This window comes from Carassius carassius, chromosome 45 (assembly GCF_963082965.1).
Source record: "Carassius carassius chromosome 45, fCarCar2.1, whole genome shotgun sequence".
Taxonomy (NCBI): Eukaryota; Metazoa; Chordata; class Actinopteri; order Cypriniformes; family Cyprinidae; genus Carassius; species Carassius carassius.
This window is the reverse complement of record NC_081799.1, coordinates 9799990-9826722: the sequence shown is the minus strand read 5'-3', so window position 1 is coordinate 9826722 and position 26733 is coordinate 9799990. Positions and strand designations below refer to the sequence as shown.

General features: G+C 35.8%; 1 protein-coding gene across 2 annotated transcripts in view; it reads right to left on the bottom strand.

The window, feature by feature from the left end:
- The window catches only part of LOC132127597 (leucine-rich repeat transmembrane neuronal protein 4-like), a 38338-nt gene extending 12148 nt beyond the window's left edge, over window positions 1-26190 (bottom strand). The window contains exons 1-2 of one of the 2 annotated variants that reach the window (XR_009427554.1): window positions 25581-26190; window positions 10998-12710 (exon numbers count right to left, since the gene is read on the bottom strand). Coding sequence is in view for 1 of the 2 variants with exons in the window: in XM_059539531.1 (XP_059395514.1) it covers window positions 11065-12710; window positions 25581-25584 (1650 nt within the window). In the remaining variant the exon portion in view is untranslated. The remainder of the gene's footprint in view (window positions 1-10997; window positions 12711-25580) is intronic. The other variant, XM_059539531.1, reaches the window with a different exon arrangement.
- Window positions 26191-26733: the final 543 nt, after the last annotated feature.

Sequence of the window (26733 nt, the reverse complement as noted above, 5' to 3'; positions counted from 1 at the left end):
AAGTGCTCGCTCATCTGCCGCTTTAAATTATTGAGCTCGTTACAGCAGGATATATTCTGACTGGCTGTCATTGGTAATGTTTACATGAACACTAATTAGAGTGATCGGGTTAATTTAAAAGCACATTTATATGTCACAAGCTTCAAATTGACACAAATATGCACTGCACATATATAGAGTTTATCACCGTTTGCACATAATAACCGCTCTTCAACACGGTTTCTTTATTTGTTTTTAACTGTAGAATTAATATTTATCCATTTATGGGCATTTATGGATAAATATACATATAAACCACTATGCCATGCTGCTCATATTTATCACGCAGTAAAAATGCCCCTCCCCAAGCCCAAAACGGGTTGATTGTGAATGAGAATCCAAAGCAAGGACTGGTGGGACCGTGGGAGGTTGTCCTGCTCCACTACACAGTTGCATAGTGAAAGGTTTTATAAAGACAGGACACATATTCATACAACACTTTATTCAAAAGAAAGAGCCGCTCGATCCGCATGAAATACTAATTACGTATGACTGCGTCATTGCACATGCGTAGTTCTTTCAGTTTCATGGTTCAATCTGATCGAGTGTTTACATGCACTATCAATCATATTAGAAAAGGAATAAACCACCCCCTTCAATCCGATCGAAATTTCATCCTGATCGAGCTCAATCGGATCGATTGCATGTAAACGTAGCCAATGTTTTTATCATTCATCAGCTAGGGAAAAAAATAATAATTCTTGAAGTGATTCACATGATATCATTTCTCTCTGCCTTTATCCTTATAGCTGTGGTGTAGACTCTGCCATTCTTTAATACTGAGAATGATTTTCATTTGTGAACAGGCCTTCAGTCTGTGAACTCGTGGTTGGAAGCTGTAGAACTTGAAAACCAGAAAACCAAGATATAAAAAATCCAACTGTGCAGCCATCAGATTTCACTGTCCTGTTCAAATGAACGTTTGCTAGGAAATGTACCAACAGAAGATAAAAGAAGTCAATGATTAAATATGCTTCCTGTATTTAATAAGAAATATGTATGGGCCAGAGGCTCCACTATATCAACAAAGCTGCAATGGATTGTTAGATTGACATGATGATGGGGCTAAAGTGTGCATCTTCCATCTGTGAACTTGTCAAATGAAAACGTGAATGACATTTTGAAGGATTATAAATATTTCAATATGCCCAGAGTAAAAGCAGCATGTCAGTTCACTAATTTGTCTGTTTATTCTGCCACCGCAGTAAAACAAGAGCATCTCTTTCTCTTTCTCTGAAATCGCTGCTATCTCACATTTATTTTAAAGCTCTACCAAGAAAAAGAAAATCAGACTCCCCTGTTGTCTTCGCCTGAGGACTGTACATGGTTCCAGCTGGGGCTTTTAATAAAACGCAAGACTTTTTGTACAATAAAATGTCCATTTGGGGCAAGCCTACAGTAATTTTCAATGTACAAACAAGATGATATAAGACTTTCACGCTTGGTTCACTAGAAGTGGAAAAGTATTTATGTTTGGCCTAATTTGTTAAATTCATCCTACACATAATAATTTCCTACACCTGACTTACCACGTGTCCTAGTTTTGTATTTATTTTTGAAGAGACATCTGTTTAAGGGTAGAAGGAAAAGGAGACAGAAGTTTGAAAGACATGTTCTACTTCTCTAGTTACCTTTGAACTTTTAACTATTTTTACTCTTTCTTCAATTGCTTTTACTGTCTCAAGCATCTTAAAAGTCCAGTCTACTATTAATCTCCACAGATGATCGATTAACACATCAATGGGTAATTTGGGGAGGTGTGAAAGGAAACTGGTCTTAAAAGAAAAGCTTTTAAAAATATAACAAATGTGAATCATAAATTTCGAAACATTCATAATGACACCCTGTTTTGACATCTGAGGCATTAAGTATTTAATGGACATGTTAGTTTGATGAGACAATGAGAATCAATGTGCATTTGCAGTATCTGGTTCATATGATGTAAAAAAATGCCTTACAGTAGAGAGATGAATGATAAAGTATGTCACTATTCTCAATAGTGAAAATATTTCAATAGTTCGAAAATATTTCTACAGTACATAGTGAAAAAAGTAATATATTTAAAATACATTTATTTCATACTAAGTATAATTCAAATATATTAACATATTTACTGACGTATCACTTATTTACTGATAAAAATGATCATAAAATTTTATTTGGAGAACTAATTTCTTATTATTTATCCTAAGATGTGTTTTAATGTCACTATTGATGAGGATTGTATGATATTTGAATACAATTGGTCTTTAAATGCAAGATATTTAAAGTGTACCTGAAGTATACTTGCAATAGTTCGACTTTAGCACAATCAAATATACTTCATAATATCTTTAGTTGGACTTGAATTAAAGTGCATTAAGTAGAGAAGCTAATCAAGGAATTAACAGGGAGATTAAATGGGACACAGCTGCAACTAATGGAACTCAAATGGGAACAGGAACAGGAAAGCCAAATATGGGCATAATCATAAATATGGAGCACGTGGGGGAAGAAAACACAACACAAGACATGGAACAGAGTCTGACAGAAATGCCTTGTCCAAATACCCATACATGCAATCTTTGCACTTGACTACTTGTATGACATATTTCCTGTATTTGGCCCAAGTGTTTAAGTGAGAATGAAGACTACAAGTGCGTGTAGAACTTTTCATTACCTGATGGGACACACTTATAGTTTTGTTAAAATGCAAGTGTTTGCATGGCTTTATTTTAATTTTAAATGATCAACTTCAAAATGTCTGTTCAGTAGTCATGACATAATTTTAATTTGTGGTGCTTCTAATTAAGTGATAAAAAGCAGTTCCAAATGTTGTACAAAATAAATATACTAATCTTTGCAGCAATAAAACGTGTAGCACTTTGTTTTACTACCAAATTATATGTAATATCTTATTATTATTATTATTATTCATATTTAACTTACATTGCAAAGGTTTACATTAACTTACATTTGCCAAAAAATCTAACAATTTATTTCCAGAACATGATGCATGATGCAGAGCATTATTCGAGATTTGATTAAGTGTGTGTTAAGGGCACTGCGCTTTGGCGTTTTTAAGATCTGGACAGTCTTGTGCACTTATTTCTTGTCACGCACACATGCTCTCAAGTGGCCAAGACCACAAGTGTGGCTATTTGGACAAGGCAAATGTCTATTTATCACATCATGGCCATGTTTTTGTAAGGATTTGTCATTATTACTGACTTAGCTATATCTTTTGTTCATGTAGTCTATCTTTTCAGTTGTACATGATTTTGAGTGAGAAAAATATGCTAGTGACCTTGCATGTTATTGGGCCGTCTGTCTGCCAAGGACTGAATTTAAACACACAATAGATGTGAAGTACAGTGAGTTCAGTACACCACCTATCACCCAAGTATTATCAACTAGTATTACAGACAAGTGTATCTATGCAACTTTCATCTTAAATATGTATGGAAAAGGTTGGGTGAGTGATTGTTAAATCATAAAATAAACTAGTTGTATGAAACAGCTTTCATTAAACAAGGCACTGCATACTAATGCAAATACAGCACTGTGAATTTCTGAAAAAAGGTCCCTTACTTAAAAAAAAAAAAAAACCTTTGGGAAAGTTACTTATTACAGGAAATGCATTACAATATTGCGTTAGTCCCTAAAAAGGTAACTAATTACGTTACTTAAAAAGGGCGTGTAGAGAAAAGAAATCTCTGATAATCGTCTGTCGAATCTTGAATCGATCTTGAATCAAAATAATTACGTTACTTATTTACTTTTTATGGAAAGTAATGTGAAAGTAATGTTACTTTTGAAGTTACTTTTTAAATATGAGCAGGGATTGATTGTTTTTAATATAAGAAGTTCTATTTATAGCAAATGTAAAAGCCTGTTCACACCAAAAAATGTAATGAATAAACCTCAGGCTGAAGGAAAAGTACATTCACGTCTGTACAGTAGAACACAGAAGAAGAAGGTTCAACACTCTTCAGCAATAAAAAACAATGGAGCACAATTGTTAGTTTATCTAAAGTCATTTTTGCTTATTAGTATGGTTGAACTGGATCCTCAAAGGTCAGCAGCAAAGACATTAGTTAATAAAATGAGATGAGATACATTTGAGTTATTTAACATATTTAATTATTGCATATTGCGTCATATTCTGAGTTTGCATTTCATTGTTTTAATTAACTTTGATGAATACTAAATCAGTTTTTTGTGAGTGGGATGAATTAATGCACATTTACATTTAGTCTAGAACTACATCGTGTTCACACAGTGCACACACAACGCCTCTCTACTTCCAATTTCTCCCAATTTGGGGACAGGAGACTTGTCAGTTAATAAATGGGAAAACAAAGTAACTAGCGTTACTTTTCTGAACAAATATTTTCTTGTAAATTAAAAAGTAATGCACTACTTTACTAGTGACTTGAAAAAGGTAATCAGATTACAAACTCACATACTTGTATTCTGTTACCCCAACACTGGTAGTAATAGTAATTTTTATAGTTGTAAAAAATATTACTGGAGTACATTTTTATAATAAAAATTTTAAATATCATTTTAAACCAAGGCTCATACGTGCTACTAAATGCATTTCTGCAACACTGTAAATACGTACCTTATTGCATGTTTTACAGCAGTTTCAAAGTGAAAAGTCCAATAAGTGGCACTAAAACATGGATTTAAAACATGACCCTGGCACGTTTTTGTTACATTGATATGGGCTTATATACATTGCTGTTTTTATTAAAGGCGCAATATGTAATTTTTCTGCTTTAAAAATAGCAGATATCACTATATCTATGTTATATATATTTTTTAGTTGTGTACTTACATTATCCCGACAGTTTCCACGAACTTTCAAATCCGGAGAAAATTATAGTTTAATTAGAAGACACGGCATGTTTCTTTATTTCAGTTTTGTCGCCCGTCTATGGCGTCATATAAACTTTGACCCCTCTAGTTTATCTAACTTCCTGCGGAACCGCCAAATACAAAGGTGAACAGAAGCAAAGACGAGACGAAGAAGAAAAAGTAGTAGCTAGCCTTGATCGAGACTATTATATTTTATATTTATATTGTTTATATTCGTATTTATACCTCAATCAATAACTTAGTTATGGATCATGATTATGCTTTGCCTGCACGTTCTGTGAAGCGCAAACGTACGGGTGAAATAAATGACCCGAGAAGGTTTTGGGACAAGAGAAGCAAAAGACACGGGTAAATATTGGAGTTGCATTTCCAAGATAGAGAGAGCTTCGTGACAAGCTGAAACTACAGAGAGATGCTTGCATTCTAATAAACAGGTATGCATCCATTCAGCTAACTATATCTATCCGTATATTTTGTGAAACGATGATGTCTTGTGTAAAACGCAGACGGACTAGCTCTCATGTAGAGTATAATGTAAATCTACATTTGTTCTATATCTAGATGGATAAAGTAGCTTCAAATGCAGTTCACTATCTTGTTCGATATCATAGTATAAACGTAATTATAATTATTAACGAAAGGCAACCGTGTTTTTTTTAACATATATTACTACTAGCTAGATGGAATATTGATTTGATAGGGGTCTGATAATTCATATATCTCTCCGTTCGAAAATACGTGATTGTCAAAATAGCCAGAAGCGTGGCGCGCTGCTGCTGCTGTAGGTGACATAGAGGGAGACCGCTGACAGACCAGGCTCTTGTCTTCATGACAACAATATCTATACTTCATGTTGAACATAAATATAAAGCCTACTGATAAAGGACACTGTCAACAGTATTGACGGCAAAATAGACTATGTTTGACAGGTGCAATATTTGAAAATAGTTAATTATTTATTTATTTTTTAAATTACATTTATATCTGAATTTATGTCAACCTATAGACTTTCAAACATCAAAATGTCATGAATTAATATGTATTTGTGTACAAAATTACATATAAACATATTTTCCTATTATATTTTGCCTGGAAACGCTTCCAACACGCGCGCGTGTCGCGTGAAAAATAGGCGTCGGTTCTATTTCTAGCATGCACGTGTCTTCCGCGCGGCTCGAGCTGCGCCTGAGACACGCGTCTCATGCAAGCAGTCTATAAGCTCTAACCTATTAACATGGGAGCCGAATTAAAAACTGACACGCCACACAGCTGAGACGCTTGCGCCACGCATCCAGCGTGTCACCGGCCTCAGTTAAAATGAGTGAGGAATGTGGGGAGCGACAGAGCGCGTGTTCCAATGAACAACAACTCCCATGAGACTACGCTCTTTCCCGACGTCATCAATGTACGTCTTATGTTATTATTTTGATTGAGTGGCCCCTGGTGGCCAAAAATCCCATACTGTACGTTTAAGCTGCTTCAGTTATGTATTGCGGTGGTTCATAATTCAAATATCCAGAGTGTCCCTAAAAGTTAAAGGGTTAGTTCACCCTCGAGGCATCCTAGGTGTATATGACTTTCTTCTTTCAGACGAATCCAATTGGAGTATTAAAATTTGTCCTGGCTATTCCAAGCTTTATCATTTCAGTGAGTGTTTCAGTTGAACAGTCCACAAGACGTCAAATTAAGTGCACGCATCCCTAATAATATGTGTCTCACACGACTCGAAGGCATGAATAAAGGCCTTTTTAATGCTCTATCTTGTTGGAAATATCCCAGGTACTCGTACCCAAGCTCTTCACCTCTCAAGTAGAACTCCATACTACGAGAGCTACTGAACAAACTTACTGAATATAAAAACCCACACATATGAAGCTGGATATGTGAGGTTAACATTCAAAAGTAAGTTTTCAGCAGCATATAAGTATTTGTTAAATTAAGCTGTATTAATCGAAACTAAGACTAAACATAAGGCAAAGTAAGCTAAAAAAAAAGACAAAATACAAATTTAGTTAAACTTTTATGAATTTTAATGCCTAAATACCATCAGTAGAAGTAAAAAGCTAAACTTAGGCAATAAAGAACTACATCATGGCTACGTTGTCAAATCCAGTTATTATGAGCGTCTTTAGACTTTTTTTTTCCACTTAATTTGATGCTTCAGAAACTTAAAGTGGGAAGTTACAGTTACATGGTTAGTTATTTCTTTATCTTGAATGAATTTATTTTGGTTAATGCTATTTTTTTTGAGGGGGGGGGGGTTGTTTTTGTTTGCTACTGTAGCAATAACTGGCAACATTACTCATTACATTACATGACTAACATGACTTTAAGTTTACCACTTTTTGAGTTGGTATAGTTTAGAAGAGTTTAAGTATAAAACAACAAGGCTGGATTTAGTGTGATATTTTACAGACTAAAATAACTTGTGACAGCTCTCATTTTTATTTAATAAAACACAGTTTTCCCTGCATAGAAAATTATGAGGCGCTAACAGAAGCTGTTGACATTACAGAGGCATGCAAGCTGCACTGGACAACATCCATTATAGGGTTTTTATTCCAAAAATTTACACACTTGAAAAAAAAAAATATTATTTCAAGTTTACCTCATATTTGTTTAGACAGAGTCATAATTTCTGTTCATTTTCCTTTTAATGTTGTGATCTGATGAGCATTAGCGGCTTCTGCCTGTTTTCTCTTCCGCTATCGATGTTATGACTCAGATGAAGATTATTTGCTGTTCACGCCACTCATATTATGTGTTTGTAACCCCCTTCTCTTCCATGTTGAACTTCTACGTTGTTTCGTATATAACAAACCCAGAGAAAGGTATGTGAAAAATTAAAGGGTTAATTCACCCAAAAATGGAAATAGCTTGTGTTTTACTCACCCTCAAGGCATCCTAGATGTGTATGACTTTCTTCTTTCAGACTTATCCAGTCGAAGTTATATTAAAATTTGTCCTGGCTATTCCAAGCTCATCATTATATCGATATAAACCAAGAGGAGACTGGTTTTCCTTTGCTAAAGTAAGAAAATGTTGCTTCCTTTGCTCCTATAAACAAACTTGCAATACTAGCTTATCTCAGAGCTTGGAATAGCCAGGACAAATTTTTATATAACTCTGACTGGATTCGTCTGAAAGAAGAAAGTAATTTACACCTAGGATGCCTTGAGGGTGAGTAAAACACAGTCTAATTTTAATTTGGGGGGGAACTAACCCTTAATAAGCTAATAAACACATGATTATGATAGTATATGATTTGTATACGATTTTCATGCAATTTGGGGTATTTTCATTAAAATAAAGGATATTTATGAGATAAATACTAAGCAGGTGTAGTGATTAGCTGATTATGAAAGGCTACTAATAACATTTTAACACAAAAGTTGCATTAGATCGCAACCGGAAGATATTACAAACACTCAATAGTGTGTTTAAAGTGAGTTTTGAGTAAAAGCATAGTATTTATCTTACAAATTGTCTTCTGTATTATGATGCTAATAGTAGCTCTAATGCACCGGTTACCCTGCAGCGATTATATTTTTTTATTTTGCCAAAATAATTCAGGTTGGGTCATGTTTTCTTTTATTCTGTAGAAAGACTCTTTATTAATAAATGGATAAATGTATGTTTGGATCAAAGTGATGTGGGCCAGGAGGCACTGGACTATGAGGCGTGGAAGAAGAGGTTTTTATCAAAAAAAAAAGAAAATTAAGGCTGAAATGTTCTGGCTCTGGTTCTGCACTGTGAAAATGACTTTGTGAGGAGTGGGGCGGGGGCTAATGGGTAAACCATAATGAGCGACACCTGCGCCACTCACCAGTCTCTAGTCCCATGGTGGATCTCCGGAAGGGTAAAATAAGGAGTCATGACAGTTCAAGATGAGAGAGGACCAGGCCTGGATTTTATGTTGTTTTGGTTCTGTTTGTACACGGCAGTCGTCCGTAAGAGGACATCCGAATGGCTGATGCATTTCAATGTTGGACAAGGAAAAAAAATAAATAACACCACCAAAGGAAAAAACTAAACAAAAAAACTTTAGTTTGTCAGTGGCCGATAGATCATATTCATTGTGAATAGCTCCATGGGAATCCATTGCCTCTATTCAAAATCTTCTTCTAAGACTTAGACTAAGGAACGGTTAGGAGACTTTGGGAGGAAAAGAACTCCATTCACCCCTTTCACCATAAATGGTGAAGACATTGGGGTGGAATAGGCCTACATGCAAAAACAAACTCTTTATATAAGAAGAGGTTGCAGTACATAGGCAGGAGGTGCCACAAGTCTTAATCAAGAAGGGTACCTCAGTCCAAGACCAAACCTCATTCTTCTACAGGTGGAGGTTGAAGGTTGAAAGCTTCCATATCATGGGGCTCCACTGAGTGCCTTCTTCTCTGCTGCCACTAAGGTGTGCAACTCTCTCAGATGAATATGTTTAGAAAGTATAGCTACTGAAATAACTGAATTTCTTTTTTGGGATCAATAAAGTGTTCTCTTGCTTTCTCACAATTCAAAACAAGACATATCTTCTTAGGGTAACACCAAGTGCATTGACAAGGTGCAAATGAATCTGCCATGCAACCACCCACCTTGTTATGGAGGTGGTGTTTTACAGAGAATCTCAAAAATAACACTGAAAACTTGTACAGAAATTCTGAAGCATCCGTTAAAAGCAAACTTGTATTGTGTGGTATTGTATTAGCACTGCTTACTGTTTGTTCTGTTATGGATGTTCAGTGTCTAATTAATTCAACTCAGTGATTTCATTGCTCAAACTAAACATTTACAGAGTTTAATAGCTTTTCTCATTCACTGATGTTTGGTTTCTTTTATTAGCTAATTTGAATAAGTAGATTACTTCAGTTGAGTTGAGTTGAGTATTTTGGCTTCCTTACCATATACAGATTCTCTTATAAGGGCAAATAAACCTTTTCCGTTCAAACATGCCCTGTCCACGTCCATTGATAAGATGCATCTCTTTGCGGTGAGACATTCTTTACAACATCAAAGAGGGCAAGACGGAAATTTTGATTTTACAGATTTTTACAGACTATTTCTGGCTGAACTGAAGCAGATCCGCATCATGGGATTTTGCATGACTGTTTTATAACAGCATGTTCACTTCATACTATGAACGTTGGTGACAAATTGTATTATTTCCCTCCCTTTCATAACCTATGTCATCCCAGTATGATTAAAAGATAACAGTAATTGCTTTGCACATTAAATATATCCCAAATTAAAATGCAGCCTTCAAAATCTTTCAAAAGAGCTGAATAAAAACCAAACATGGAGAACGATGCTTTTTAAACACATGACATTAGAGAGTAAAGTAGGAGGCATTTTGCATGCTCTAATGGGTTGTGACAATCAATACATCATTATCCTGTGCTGCAATTTTAATTATCGGCAGATGTCTTTTTTTTTAAGTTCTTTCTGCTGTACTCTCAGAAGCTAGATGATGCAAACCCATTCCCAATGCAACATGCTGGATTTTGACTGTCTGCAAGTAAATAATAATAATAATAATCAAATCAGAGGTTTTCAGAAACCCTTTTGCATCTCAAGTGAATAGCAGTGTCCCAAACACAAAGCATACTAATAATAATCATTAGGAAAAACAAAATGAATAAGCCTTTCGCAAGTGAAATAATGAGGCCAAAACCAAGATGCAGATGTGTGCTGCAGGGCAGTGCTTTTTGGTAAAGAAACCATTGACTCCTGGTTTAGGGGTTTACATTGTATGACAACATTAGGGATGCACAATGTTTCTGTGGTCATACTGGTATCACTCAATAAATGTGACTGTTTGGTATCAATTTATGCATGCAGATGTCTGAATCTTGAACGTAAGATGTCAAACATTAGCTAATATCATCCAATATAACATTTATCAGCTTCAAAATATAAATAATTATTGGTATCAGCCAGAAATGCCCATATAAGTGCATATCAAGACATTGTGTCTATTAATTAAAAAAGTGGAGTCAAGGAAAGTAGACTAAATGAGACATTTCAAGAACCTTAGGAGTCAAAGGTGCTTAACCTTGCTCTAAATGATATTTGCACCATGCACAGTGAAGAATTACCTCTATTTCCTGAGTCGTTCATTTGTTTTGATCTGATTTGATTTTAGGCTGCTTTCACATGTCATACCTCACATTCCCGGGAGCCGGATATGGTGCAGGTACAGGTACCTGTCCCATTGCCCAGCACCTCCAAGGCTTCTGGTGTGGCTGCAGGGTTGTAGCTCATGTAATATTCCTGGAGCTGGGAGCTCAGGTTCTGTTCTGGTTCCTGACTCTTTTTCCTCCGCTTACGGCCCACTGTACTCTGCTGCAAAAGCCGGGTGGCACCAGGGTAACGTTTCCAGGAGAGATAAATTACAGACAAGACAAGGGACACTGAGAAGAACAGTGCCACCCCACCCATCACCACTTTGTGAAATGACACGTTGTCTTGCTCAGGAGCTGGCGTGACTAATAAGCTGTCAGATGAAGAGGGTGTCCATTGATGGGAGTCTCTGGGATCTGGATTTGTATGGCTGGGGAAGGTGGGGCGTTGAGGTGGTTGAGGATGGGGAGGTGGAAATGGCGCCTCAGAGGCAGGTGAAGGCAAGGGTGGAGGCGGTGTTGTAGGAGCCATTGTCGAGTCAGTCATTTCAAGGGTAAGGTCAAAATTTGGATCAAAGGTCTGCAGATACAAAGGTGATTGAGCAGTAATTTCGTAGTCATCACAGTCAATGTAGGTCTTTGAAGCTTCCATAACCTTCTCCCCTTGAAGGTGCTTAGGACTGCTGCAGATTATACTAGTGTCCTTGGTGCCTCTGAAATTCTTGAGCCAGACAACAAGAGGACAGATGCCTGGTCCACAATCCCACATGTTGCCTGCAAGGCTAATGGTTGTTAGGGAAATCCAGGCAGCCACAACCTCCTGAGACACATTGGCCAGTTTGTTAGACTCTAAATTGAGGACCTGAAGATTGGGGAGGCATTGAAATACTACATGATCTAGTACCTGTATCTCATTGCCAGAGATATCAAGCTTTTGCAAGGTGTACCAGCTCCATGGAAGGCCTTGGTTGACAGCTCGAATACGGTTCCATTGTAGATACAGGGCACGAAGGTTAGCAAGGCGAGGAAACAGAAAGAAGTTTATTCGTGAAAACTGATTATGCTCCAGGTGGAGCTCCATAAGTCGAGACAAACCCAGGAATGCTGTACGAGTAAGAACCCGAAGCCGGTTATAGCCCAAGTCTAGAAATTCCAAGCTTCTGCACTCTAGAAATGCCCGAACAGGGATTGTTGTCAGCCCGTTGGAGCGCAACTGCAGATTCTGCAGTTTTCGAAGACCAAAAAACTGGCCTGGTTGCAGCTCCTGCAACTTGTTGTAGGAGAGGTCAAGACTACGTAGGTTAGGTACTCCGTGAAAAGTAACATTATGAAGCTGTGAAATTCTATTGGAGCTCAAGATCAATTCCTTCAATCGCCGCACCCCTTGAAAAGCACGACTATCCACAAACATGATTTGATTGTGGTCCAGGTACAGCCACAGTAGCTGGTTAAGATGGGCAAACTGGTAAGGAAGCATTGTGTGCAGGTCATTGTAACGCAGGGATAGACCTTGACAACTAACTGAAATATTTTCTGGGACGTCTTGGAAGCCAGCTGACTCACAGTGGACAATTTTTCCCTCGCAACGGCAGCTATAGGGGCACATCCTTTCCCCTGAACTGAACAGCAGGAGGGAGGAGGCTTGAAGGAGGAAGAGGCCCGCTAATCTCTTGTCACAAATAACAGAACCTGCAGAGGGAGAGAGCACAACATCAGCTTATCATGTTTAACAAGAAGACCAATTTACTTAGCAAAATATTCAGCTGTCGAGGCTCATATGATAAAATTGCTGTTATCATCCACACCTATAAAATTTTTCTAAGGTCAAGAGGTCATTATCTAATTTGACATAACTGTCTGATACTCTTCTATTTGACTCATCTGCAATCTTGGTGAAATTTAATAAGCATTCAAGTGAAACAACAAGTTCAAGTCAAATATCACCCAGGACTGAAATGCTGTCATTCACAGAACTGTTAAAGGGATAGTTCACCCAAAAAAAGAAATTCATTAACTCACTCTCATGTTGTTCCAAACCCAAAAGACCTTCATTCATCTTCGTCACAAATCAAGATTTTTTGATGAAATCAGAGAGGTTTTTGACCCTGCATAGACAACAATGCAACTACCATGCTGTAGTGTAATGCATACATTGTGGAAAATTTTTTTTTAGTTTTTCCACAATTTTTTTCAGTTTTTATTAAAATACAGCTTCAAGTTTTCAGGATGAAGAGGGAACTCAGAACTTTAAATTCAATATTCTAAAATTCAGTACGTTGAAATTCAGATCTAACAGAAAGTAGGTCAGAGGCCATCCACATAGAAGAGTAGATGATCTCAGAAAAACAGAACAAAGCATTTTGACCAATTAGTAGTTTTCTGGCATGAATGTGTGGTTCAAGATATACCTGATCATGAATCACCCAGAGATAGCCTAAGTGATTCTTAAACATTTATGAATTATATTTGTATGTTAGGTTAGCAATCAGCATGTGAAACATTTGTCTGAGCACTCTGTTGTTTGTTTTAAAGTACATTTGGTGTGAAAGTGATTAGCATGCCACCCTGCTAAAGCTTACATGATGCGAGTGACAGCAAAGTAGACAGTAGAGCATTCATTATAATCAGTGATATTCCCTATACTGGATGCGGCACTGCGTATTTTGAAGCTTGAAGCGACAAAGCAGCCATTGCAAAGAGCTTGTACTTCGTCAGAAATAGAACGGGGAATCTGTTCGCTTTTGGGAATTTCACATTTAGTGTAGACAATATTAATTATAATGTCTGTCTTTTGTTGTGTCGCACTGCACCGCTCGTCCTCCATTGTAGACATGGTGTAGCGTAATACGTAACTCTGTTATTTCTGCTTCATTCATTCCGTGATAGGAATCCACAGGATGTTTGTAGACTGTGTTTTGAGCTGAAGGCATCGTGAATAATTATTTAGATACACCTGTAACTTGGAGTCAAAATTACAGTATAGACCATTTATTTCCACTCAATATCATAGACATAAACTTATATAGGCTGTACAGTGGGTTCACGCTTTCTGTAGTCCTGTTAAGTTCTTTGTAATCGCGTACAGAATAGACCTGGTGTTGCTCTGCGCCTCATCCAGTGTAGGCAATAGCCTATCACTGATTAATCAATGGACTCGTCTGTATTTTTTGCTTTTGCTTGCATCCTGTGTGGCATGCTAATCACTCTCACACCAAAAGTACTTTAAAACAAACACCAGAGACCGCTTAGACCAATTACAATTAAAAATAAATAAATAACACCACCACCTAACTTGGACGTATTCTGTGTTTGGGAGCAGCTGAAGCCGTGTTTATTGATGTGCAAACAAACCGTGCGCTCATGTTACACAGATAAACTAATGTGATTGAACACACTTCTGTATATTCATGTAGTTGTCAAAAATAGTGTACAACAACTGTTTTAGAATGGATGCTCGTGTGCTTTGGAGAAGTTTGTGAGGATCAGTGGTGTTTATGTACATATGGGCATCAAACACTCCAAAATAGCTTGTTCTGACAAGAGGAACAATCGCTGAGTTTCCACATATTCAGAATGTTTTCATTTTTCATTAGTGTTTTGGTATGTTTACTGATTCTGAATGGATCCTTATAGTGGTTTATGCAGTCCTTTGTCGTCTCCCTGTGGTCTTGTTTGGTATGGCAGGTTGACTTGCTTTTTTTGGTAAAGTTACTGTATAATTGAGCTTTAGTACTTTTAAGTTGTCAAGAATATCTGCAGTGACATTTTTGTAAAGTATGTTTGCAGTATTGGAGAGGAGGGGGAGCTTGGAGTACAAAGGTTTGGAACTATTGGCTTAGATGTTTCACATGCTGAGAACGCTAACCTAACATAAATATAAACCATAAATGTTTAAGATTAGGCTATTTCTGGACGATTCATGATCAGGTAGATCATGAACCGCACGCTCATGCCAGAAAACTACTAATTGGCCAAAATGCTTTGTTGAATTTTAGAATATTACATTTAAAGTTCTGAATTTCCTTTTTATCTTGAAAACTTGAAGCTGTATTTTAAAAACGGGACATTTGCAGTCTAAGAATTCAAAACAAAAGATGCTTTTTAAAAATACATGTATATAAAACTAAAAATTTAATTGTATTACATTTAAAATATTAAATATTCAAGTTTAAAGAAATTAATTCGGAACTATGTTAAATGCCACAATATTCAGTTTTATTAAATGACACTTGTCAATAATTCAAATTTACACAATACATATTTAAATAGTTTTTGTCCATAGTAATTGTTGAATTAAGTTGCTATTTTTGTTTTCTTTGCTCACAAAAGGTATTCTCATAGATTCAAAACATTACAGTTGAATGATATTTAAACTATGCCTGTCTCCATCTCTCTCCATCATCAGTTTGACAAACCATCGGTATCTCAATATTTCTCTCCCCCTTCCTTTATCATTCCACTTACTCCACCTCCCTTTCTTTCTATCCTTAATCCATTTTTAATTTAACTTTCCTCTCTCTCCCTTCTCTCTCTCTCTCTCTCTCTTTCTCTCATCTCAACATCCATGGCTTTGTAATTATTTAGACCCCCCCCCCCACATTTATTGAAATGTATTTATTTATTATTTGTTTGTTTGTTTTTTCTTTTTTTAGAGAACTTCAATGCGTCATCAATGGCAACAATAATTAATTATTTTTTAACTATATATACATATTCAAGTGAGGAAATGTATCTCCTGTCTATCATCATCACTAATATTTAATAATCTTCTTATATTTTTTGAAACACTATATTCCATAAATCATTGTTTGTGATCCTTCTGTTTCATTTTTTAATCCTTTCTCTCTCTCTCTCTCTCTCTCTCTCTCTTCTCTGCATTAACCAAATCCACTGGAAATATTTCTAATCAATCAATGTCATAACAAATGTGTCTATATTATCTCTCTCTCTCTCTCTCTCTCTCTCTCTCTCTGTTGCTATCTATCTGTCCATTTTTATTGTTGTTGTCGTTTTGTTACTATTATGTCTGCTGTCATTTTTCCTTCTATTGTATTTTATCAATATTTATAAAACAATGATAATAATAAAAAAGATGTTTAAACAATGCCATTACTACCTTTCTGGGCCTTGAACATGCCAGGTGCATTGCTGTCTATGCAGGGTCAGAAAGCTCTCAGATTTCTTTAAAAATATCTTTATTTGTGATGAATATGAATGAAGGTCTTACGTATTTGAAACAGCATGAGGGTTAAGAAATAATGGCAGAATTTTTTTTTTTTGGGTGAACTATCCCTTTAATGGTAATAGTAGTTAATAAAAATGCACATTGATAGGACAATTTTCTGTTTTAGTGTATTGCAGATTTGTGAGAAGCTGATTGTATGTACATGATGGCTACTCACCAAATAAATAAATATTTTATTAAATGAAAAAAGAGAGAGAACAAAATAAAACATAAAAAATTGTACCCGGTTCTTCTGAATTAGGTATTTAGTTAAAATTATTTGCATATGGTGACAGATTCTGTCACTTTACCTATTGTGCAGCTCAATCAGTATTTAACAGCAATCAGTGTATATACATTATATATATATATATATATATATATATATATATATATATATATATATACTTATATATCTTTATTCTCTTCAGAAATACAAAATGTTTTTTTGCAATTTATTTCAGGAATGATGATGGCATAATTTGCATTTGCGGTTTGTCTGTCTCTTCAAACTGAGAGGTAATAGATTAATTCATTATTATGAATAAAACCTTCCCACTCCCCGTCAAGATTATCACACACAGCTCAGCCTCTTATACATCTGAATTGCATTCATCTGACATCTGTCTCAAAATATGAGATCACATATTTATATTCTATAGGAGTATAGGATCATATAGATCTTATTATGATCTCATATTCTAAAAAGATCTCAAAACGACCAATACACATCCAGCTGTCATGACATCTGCACATATATTATTCAGTAACATAACAACCACGATTTAGTTAAGTTCTACAGCTCACCGCTCTATAATCACTATAAATCTGTTATTTAGCCTTTGGCACTCTCTTTTGAATTACACTAGAATTACATAAGGAGTCTCAAGGGAGTCATTTGGATTAATTTACTAGGGACCATTTTTAAAGCTTTTTTTAAAGTAATCATCACCTATGCACTAATCAACTTTAAGATGTGACTAATGTCCAGTAATATCTTTAATACCATATTTTATACTGTTCTATAGAAATTGATTAGTCAATTTGGAGCTGAATCATTACGTCAAACATAATTAATTACTCTGAAGCTATTACCTCTCCTGTCTGAAATGTGTTTCATATTGTGTTATCCATGCCAGAAAAGATGATGCAAAATGGACAATTTCATTACCATCTTTTGCATCTCATGTTTTAAGTGCAACAGGAGTTTTCTTTGCCAGGAAAAAGAATACAGCAAAATGCAGAACAAAGAAGAAAAAATTGATCAAAGTTTTAATGTATAAGCATTCAGTTGAAAATCTGCACTGTGTGTACCATGAACTCATTGTCTACAGTAAAAAAGGAGGACGGAGGCCATCCAAGCATACACAGCAAATCACAGAGTCATCAGTTTTACCAAACTATAATCCTACTGATGCTGTTAAGAAAATTTCAGAGGAAGACTGGAGAAAAAAAACCCAGAGATCACGGTCATTTTATCTTCAAACAGTGCTGTCTTTTTAAGGTTTCATTTTCTTCACAGTGGTTAAAAAACAAAAAAAAACAAAAAACAATTCAGTGTCCGAGCAATGAATCCCATAATTGCATTTCATTGTGGTTTATCATGACTCAGTATACTTTCCAAGTAAACATATGGATGACAATGAAAGCCATCACACCAGCTATATTAACTGTCCTCTGAGGCTTTTTGAGGAGATAAAAAAGGACCCAGGACCTTTTCTCTGTGTTTCCAAATGACTTGTTATCTATTATCAATTCTATGCTTCACTGGTAGTCCATTACACATATGATATCCCTCTCTAAAAGGACACACATTTGTGACACTAAGTGACACTATGTTTGGGTCACGTTTCCTTGAGTGTCCATGTAAGCCAAACAAGAGCAGATTAACCTTCACAATGATTCCCTAAAAAACACACTGACATGTCCACTAGGGCTGGGACAACGCGTCGAGGTCATCGATGACGTCGACGCAAAAAATACGTCGACGCAAATTATGCGCATCGATTTGTCGACCTGTTTTTATTTCTCTAAAAAAACACTGCAAAACGTTTACCTTATGTGCGCTGAATATACGCGATGGCCGGATCAACATTCTGTCCAACCTTATATAACCAATCCAGGGGTTTTTCTGCATTGATCTTTTTTTGGTGGCTGTCAAAGCCTTATTTGATCGGTGAGTGATGTAGAATAGAATGACTGTGCTGCGCCTGACAGGGCGCGTACGAGAGAGAGTCCCGGCTATGCGCGCGCACTCAGTCTTCAAACAACACGAGCGCTTCTTGCTCTCTCTCTCCCTCGTGCATATTAATCAAAATCATTAAACACGATAGAAAAAGGGCAAAACACCCAAGTTTCAGGCGCGCTCGTGCACTCACAGTCTTCAAACTACACGAGCGCTCTCTCTCTCTCTCTCTCTCTCTCTCTCTCTCTCTCACTCTTTCTCTCCCTCCCTCGTGCATATTAACCAAAATCATAAGACACGATAGAAAAAGGGCGGAACGCCAAAGTTTCACGTGGAGCATTCAGAGATTTTTTTTTCTCCATGACAGGCTGCTGGCTCCCACTGTTAATTTTTATTTTTAATTTTTTGGAAAAGCACTCTCTGTATTAGCTTAAATCCCTAAAGTTTACATTGGTTACTGTATTCTTTCAATTGCTCTAAACTAGTATTTTGGGTGAACTTTTTTATTGAGTGCTAGACATCAAGTTGTTGTTATTTTATATCTGAAAAGAAGAACTTGTTTTCAGTAAGCTAGGCCCTATGTGTTCAGTAAGCTTGTTTCAGTAAGCTATGTGTTTTCAAGGCTTCAAGGTTTTATTGAATGCTATCTCTATACAAGTGCAAAGTAATGCATTCTTAGTCAGTTTTTTATTTTGTAATTTTAAGAGCAATAAACATATATTGCAATGTTAAGGAATTCACGTTTTTTTTTCATTCAGATATGTAAATCAACATGTATAAATTGTTAGTAGTCAATTAATGGGGAGATAATCTAAATCGAATCGGTCTGAAAAATTAATCGTTAGATTAATCGAGGCATCGAAAAAATAATTGCTAGATTAATCGTTTAAAAAATAATCGTTTATCCCAGCCCTAATGTCCACATACTGCAGGAAGAACAATACTAATGTAGTCCTAAAATACCCAGCTTCAAAGTTCAAGAAAAACTCTGTAAGTACAAATAAAAAAGTGTAGGAATTACCTGTTTGTGTGCTTCCTACAGTAATGGACATTATTAACCCAAGGGGTCAGAGTTTTGCTTGAAAGCATGGCCCTGTTATCTTTGGCTCGTACGTGCCCTTACTAGACCATCTGGCTGCAAAGAACATATTTCTCCTGATTGTCTAGTTCCACAGCAAAAGAAATCATAAATTACATAAGCTGTGAAATGTGAGTTGCCAGACTGAATTAAATGCAATAAGATAAAAAAAGACATTGTACTGCTAGACAAAAGAAGGACTTTGTCTTTTTTCTGAGATATCCTTGCAAGCAGCATTGTAGTTTGATTCATGACAGATGACTGGTATAGGCTATTCTTTTAATGAATAATAACAAGATAATCATAAATAATTTATTGCAAAAATAAATAAATAAATAAATAATTTTCACCAAGGCTGCATTTATTTGATAAAAAAAAAAATCTAACAATGTGAAACATTATTACCATTTATTATTGTACCTTCAGAAATCATTCTAATATACTATTTTGGTGCTTATTAGAATCTTTTCTAGAGGTTCATGTGACACTGAAAACTGGAGTAAGGATGCTGAAAATAAATGACATTTTAAAATATATTTAAATAAGAATTTATTTTACATTTTCACAATTATTACCATTAATAAGTCGAATAAATGCAGCCTTGGTGAGCATAAGAGAGACTAAAAAGCATAAAAACTTCTTAACTATTTTAAACTTCTGGCAGTATATATATTTAATATTGTGATACTACATTTTTACCAATCTTGATGATTACATTAGCCTGAGTTTAATGTTGCAATGCAAAAATCGTCTCCATTTCACATTTTGCAGCAATTTGGTATCAAGGATTTTCATATTTCACTTTTGACATTAGATATTGTTTGCCAATCCAGCATCTATAGCTATATTCATCCATACACAAGTCTTGTCTTTACACACACATCAAGGGACCATTTAGAATGTTCAGTTAACCTAACCTGCCTGTCTTTGGGCTGTGGGAGGAAACTGCAGCACTCGGCATAAACCCACGCAGACACAGGGAGAACATGCAAACTCCACACAGAAAGGCCTCCTGTCTCTGCCGGGGCTCGACACGGGGACCTTCTTGCAGTAAGACAACAGTGCTAACCAGCAAGCCACTGTGCCCCGCGTGACATTTGATATTCAAACCAACACACTGCCAGCTGATTGCAGTGACTCTCTTATATGTAATCCTTATCTACCAAGGTAGAGTCAATCAATGGCACTCAAGTGGAGATATTTGCAATACCCCCCCTAAACCAAACCTTAGACTCTGTCTTTGATACAACTCAAATCAAGAGAACAACGAACAAGCCACTTACAGATGCAGCGGCACAGTAGTGTTTGACTGCAAATGTCATTCGGTGTTGAACGAATCAGAGATCTATGGCAGACAGTGGTGACGAGTCTGCCACCTCTGAGTAATACTGCAGAAAAAAATCGATCCAGACTTCACTTTTTTACTCAGCGAACTAAAATACTTTGAAGGTCCATGCGCCATAGCTCATCCAAGGTTAGTTCATTTAAAAGCCACTCATTTAAAACATTGTACAACTGTGGCAGGCTCCTATTCAAGAGGCTAGGAAGACGCTGGCACATACAGCAGAGTCAGCTGTCGTATTCTTTGGCACTGTGACAAGTCTGATATTAATATAAATGCCATGGTGAAGCTAAGGCTATTACCCAAAGTGCCAAGATAATGGCAAAACCTGGATTAAACATGAACTTTTGTAACTGAATGGAATCAAATGGTTTTGACGCATACGTTTGCCTATTTATATCATATTCAGTAGACTAATACTTCAAATAAAAAAAAAAAAATGAAAAAAATCGATAGCCGACTTCCTGCTGCTTGCATCAAACTCTGCTGTCAAATCAACACTAATTTTAAATGGCACGTCAGCTGTATGATAGATAGACTGGGTAAATGTTTAATGAAAATCTGCACTTATATCTCTCTACACTAAACTTTGAGCAGATTTAGTGCAAATACAATATTAATAACTTACCTGAAACCAAAGTGGCCACAGGAAATGCAAATGTCTATTATTGGAATGTAAAATAATGGTTATTTTCTTTACAAAGCTTCCCCTCATATTATAAGTATGATTAAATATGACACACAGCTGCTGCATAATGGGTTTGAGCCCTTATTAAGTTGTTTGCCTCTCTATAGGATCCCTCTCTTGAGCATGATTTGGTTCTAATTATAAAAAATATACAAACATAGAAAGACTAAACAGTCAAAGTCCAGTGATGATCCTTTCGTTACACTGATTCTTGAGTACTGGGACTAGACAGGCTGTGAAACTGAATGAATGAATGTTTAATCTATATGAGGTATAAGTCTTTTGGTCCTACAAGTAGTTTTAGGGGTGAGTGACAATATAATTAAAAAAAAAAAAAGAAGAAAGAAAATCCAATAAAATAGTATATTTTTGTAATGGCAGGGGAAGCACTGCAGGATATGCTTTAAGACAAAAATGCTTATGTTCTGCACCCAAAGTATTTCTGAACAGATTCCAAAACAACATCGTAAGAGAGACTCCAATTTTATTTGGAAGGAGCACACAGTGGCTCTTCTATAACAATGTTAAGCACCTGCATAATGTGTTTAAGATCATAAAAAGTTTTAGGATAATGAAATTTCAGGGTGGTTAAATAAGAGATCACTCAGCAGGATGGGATACATCCAGTATTTAACAAGAGACAGCAACTCTCAACTAATTCCAGAGCTGGGATGCTGGATTCCATCCATATGAGACTACAGCTCAAGCACACAATTCACCCGGTCAAACCAAAGCTGCAATAATGAAATTATGGACCTCCTGCATACTTAAGGCACATTATTCAACACACATTAATTGTGAGATTGAAGAGTGCTGTATCTGTGCCTCAGTCAGGATGTAGAGCGCCAAACAAAAGTGTGATTTATACTAAAAGCACTATTTACGGCACAATTGTGGTTGAAAAATCAGCTTAATCCAATGCTATGAGACATATATAGGTCTACTGTACATTTGAATTCTACACAGGCTTCACAATGGTGCTCAGGAAAAATGGTAAAAGCTTGCTGGCGACTATTCACAAATAATTTAAACATGCTCCGATAAGATTACAAAGAAGCTCCGGACTGTAAAGGCAAGCATGCAGAGACCAGTAATCTTTCTATATTAAGAAGAGAAACTTCACTGTGCAGCTGTACACTTTGTTGTGAGGGATGATTCAACCAAAATTGAAAATTCTGTAATTTTTCCAAACTTCCATGACATCTTTTCTTCTTGTTTTGACTATTTTTGTCCATATAGTGAAATTCATTGGGGACTTAAACAACAAGACCCCATTGACTTTGATTGTATGGACAACATTATTTTTAATGAAGCATCTTTTTTTTTTTTTTTTTTGTTCCACGGAAGAAAGTAATTCATACAGGTTTGGAACTTCATGTGGGTGAGTATACAATTTTCATTATTGGGTGAACTGTCCCTTTATGTTTAGCAAGGCTTGCACAAATTTTAACACCCTTTCTCACTTATATTAGCTTAAGGTATTGTATTAAAAGGGTAAATAAGTATGATGATGTAACCAAGTGAAATTAAAATATTTGTGCCTTCATTGAAAACCAAATCAAGCTAGAAATACCAGCCATGAAAGGAACAGTGTCTGTCTGTGTAATGAGAGCAAAGTACAAATGCGATTCACTTTACATTCCTAAAGGTTTTTCTTATGTTTGACACGAGATCTTTAGTCTACAGTTGGATTTAAATACTTGGATCTACACAGAATGCATGGGCTGGCATATTAAAGAATCATTTTCAGTATGGTAAAGTGATAAAGCACTGTAGTGTTAATATTAGCCTTCCCTGTAGGCTTTTGAAGTATGTATGTAGAGCTAGTTATCAACATAATGGCCTCAAGAATGGATCTGATTCAAGTAGACGAGTATTTTCATGACAACTGGCAATTTCTAAGTGCAATCCATCATCCCGACCCCGCCATGGCCCATCGCTACTCTTCACTCAGCAGGAATAAATGTGAAATCATGTTAGCTTGGTTAGTATAGTTTGGGACTCTGGAATCAAATACTGAATAAGATAGAGAATTAGAATGTTTAAAACATGAAGAACCTTGTAAGAGTCGCTAATCTCACTGTAAAAGCATTACAAGCCATAATACAATTTAATTTATATAATATGCATATAGACATACAGTACAAGAAAGTTCTTTAAAGGTCTATATCTCATTAAGTAAACAAAATATGTATAAATAAAACCACGTTGACATAGATTCAGACAATGATCAACTACAATAAACAAAGCACTCAAATATAGAAGGCTGAACTGGGAACTCAGGACAAGTTATTTTTCATAAATGTCAAATCAGGCAAGATGTGTTTTATGTTATAAATGTATAGGCTACTGTTTGGCAAAGGTCAGTGAGTATTTACAGTGTGTCAGGGTTTTTTTCTGGGCAATAACAGTGGAAATGTTCAAGGTTGGTTGTTGGTGTTTTTTTTATTTTTATTTTTTTATTTTTTTGTGGCTCCGGCTCTAAAGCAACTATTCAGAACTTGTCTTTTTAAAGAATAAACTTACCCTGAGAAATAATCACTTGTGTATAAAGTGTGACAACTAGCCCCAGCTCTGCCCTGTAGTGTGAAAACATAGTTTTGCCAGGTAATCTATATCTAAATCTACATTAAAATATACATTCATGAAATATTATTATTTTTAAAGACATCACACTAAGATATCACACTTAAGTTATTTATTATATATCGGAACATAATTTAAGTTATTTTGGATGAAAACCGGGAGGCTTGTGACTGTCCCATTCACTGCCAAGTAAATTACACTGTCAAGGTCCATAAAAGTATTAAAGACATCATCAGAATAGTCCTTCTGCCATCAGTGGTTCTACTGTAAAATGATAAAGCGACGAGAATACTTTTTGTACGTGAAAAAAAAAAAAAAAAAACTTTGTTCAACATTTTATTTCCTCTCCGCATCACCGTAGCGCCATTTTGGAAACTGCAAGCAGCATATGCTCTTATGTGTCATCCGCGTTTTCTTTTAAATCAAAGTGTAAACACATGTAGAAAACGTATTCGTGTGTCGCAGCTAACACAGAATAGCGTACGTAGTTTGCATTCAGCACATTTGCTTTAAAATGGTGCTATAAGGTGAAGCGGAGGAGACGAATTGTTGTCATTATTAAAGTAATTAATAAAGTCATTATTTTTGTTTACTTTGTATACAAAAAAAAGTCTTCTTGTTGAACCACTGATGGCAGAAGGACTATTCTGACGATGCTTTTCATAATTTTCTGGACCTTGATAGTGTAATTTACTTAGCAAGTCAATAGGACAGTCACAAGCCTCCCGGTTTTCATCCAAAATATCTTAAATTGTGTTCCAAAGACGAGCAAAGCTATTATGGGTTTGGAACGACTTATAACTTTTTTCATAGGAGATTTTTGTTTCAGTTTAATGCAAATTAACAATAAAATGTAGAATAAAACATAATATTAGGGTATTTTTTGCTGCAAGTTAAACTGTGACAAGATATAAAAATAAATACACATATTAACAAAAACACAATCGGAAGAACAGTAATAAAAATCAATATGTGCATAAAAAGAGATTTATCTTTTTGTTGCAATAGGCTATACCACACTGTCAGACACCACGTGCTTACGTAAAAGCAGTTTTTCGAACAGCTTCTTTGGCAGGATTTGTTCGAAAGAACCGATTCAAGAAAATCGAACTTCCCATCACATATTTGAACGATGAAATGACAATAAAGGCCAATCTTTTTTGACAGAAAATCCAACATTTATTTGACATGCGACGCTATACCTGTGTTTGTGATGATTTTCATATTTCCATTAATAATACCTGTCTAACAAATGCAGAAGAACTAAATGTGTAGTTTCCTAATTTTGGATTTTAAGATTTAAGAGCGCATGTTATAGCCCTATTTCATTTTACACAAATGGACCGACTAAATGTTTTCACTCTGCAAATAATATAACATCTATTTGAAATATAAAATGAATGAATCCTCATCTATACTAACGGATAAACTTTAGCCCAGGATGACAAGAACTCACCCATATCAGCCGCGCGCTTTTGATTCCACTCGCGTTTAGTCCTCGCGGTTACTGCACAGTCTCTCAGGATCCACTCCAACCAAGACTTTTACCTTTATTCCGAGCAGTATTACAGCCCAACTAAAATCATTATCGATCCGACTCCATGTCGCAAGACACTTTAGAACGTGCTGCGTGCCCCGTTTAATCCAACAGCACGGCAAACCAGTGTACATCCAACAGCAATTAACATGATCGCCATCCGTCGTTCAAACGGAATATGAATGAATTCTCGTTACGCAGCAAGCAACTGACTGAAGATGAGGGCAAAAGTTGTTCTGGGACGCATAACTGGAACAATGGTGTTTAAATCATGCGGAGCTTATCGACCAGAGGTACCAGAGGTAAGCAAAGCCAGAAAAGACTGAGTCTTGAGTCTTTGTGTGAGAGGAAAGCTGTGCTCGCCGCCGCAGTAGAGAGTCTCAGAGCTGATCCGTCCCTAAGAAATATCACAGACCGTGATGATTGCGCGCTCCCGCCCTCAGGTCCTCTCTACAGTCATAATAAAGGTGACCCGAAGGCAAACCTGCTGCAGTAAACACTAGCAGAATGCCAGAACACCCCCCTACCAACCAAGACTGTTGATGAATGTAAATGACACCCTGCTAATCATTACACAATAGCAAGAGAGATCACCATTAAAGGTCTGGTCACCAACAACGACTGTTTGACTGACTATTTTTATAATATACTATACTATAATACTATATATATATATATATATATATATATATATATATATATATATATATATATAATACATTCCATTAATAAGATTCTAGTTCCAAATTGTTCAATTACTTTACATTCTAATGTCTGGAATTATTGTCTGACAGAAAGATTTATGATTTAGGAAGAATCAGCCAGACCATACTCCACAGAATGAATTGAAATAGATGCTTGTTGCTGTTGAAACGTTTTAACCATACATGACATATTTAAAAAGTCAATATTTCAATATTTTATGATATATATATATATATATATATATATATATATATATATATATATATATATATATATGTGTGTGTGTGTATATGTATTGTATATATGTATATAGATAGATAGATAGATAGATAGATAGATAGATAGATATTTTAAAGACATTTAAGTC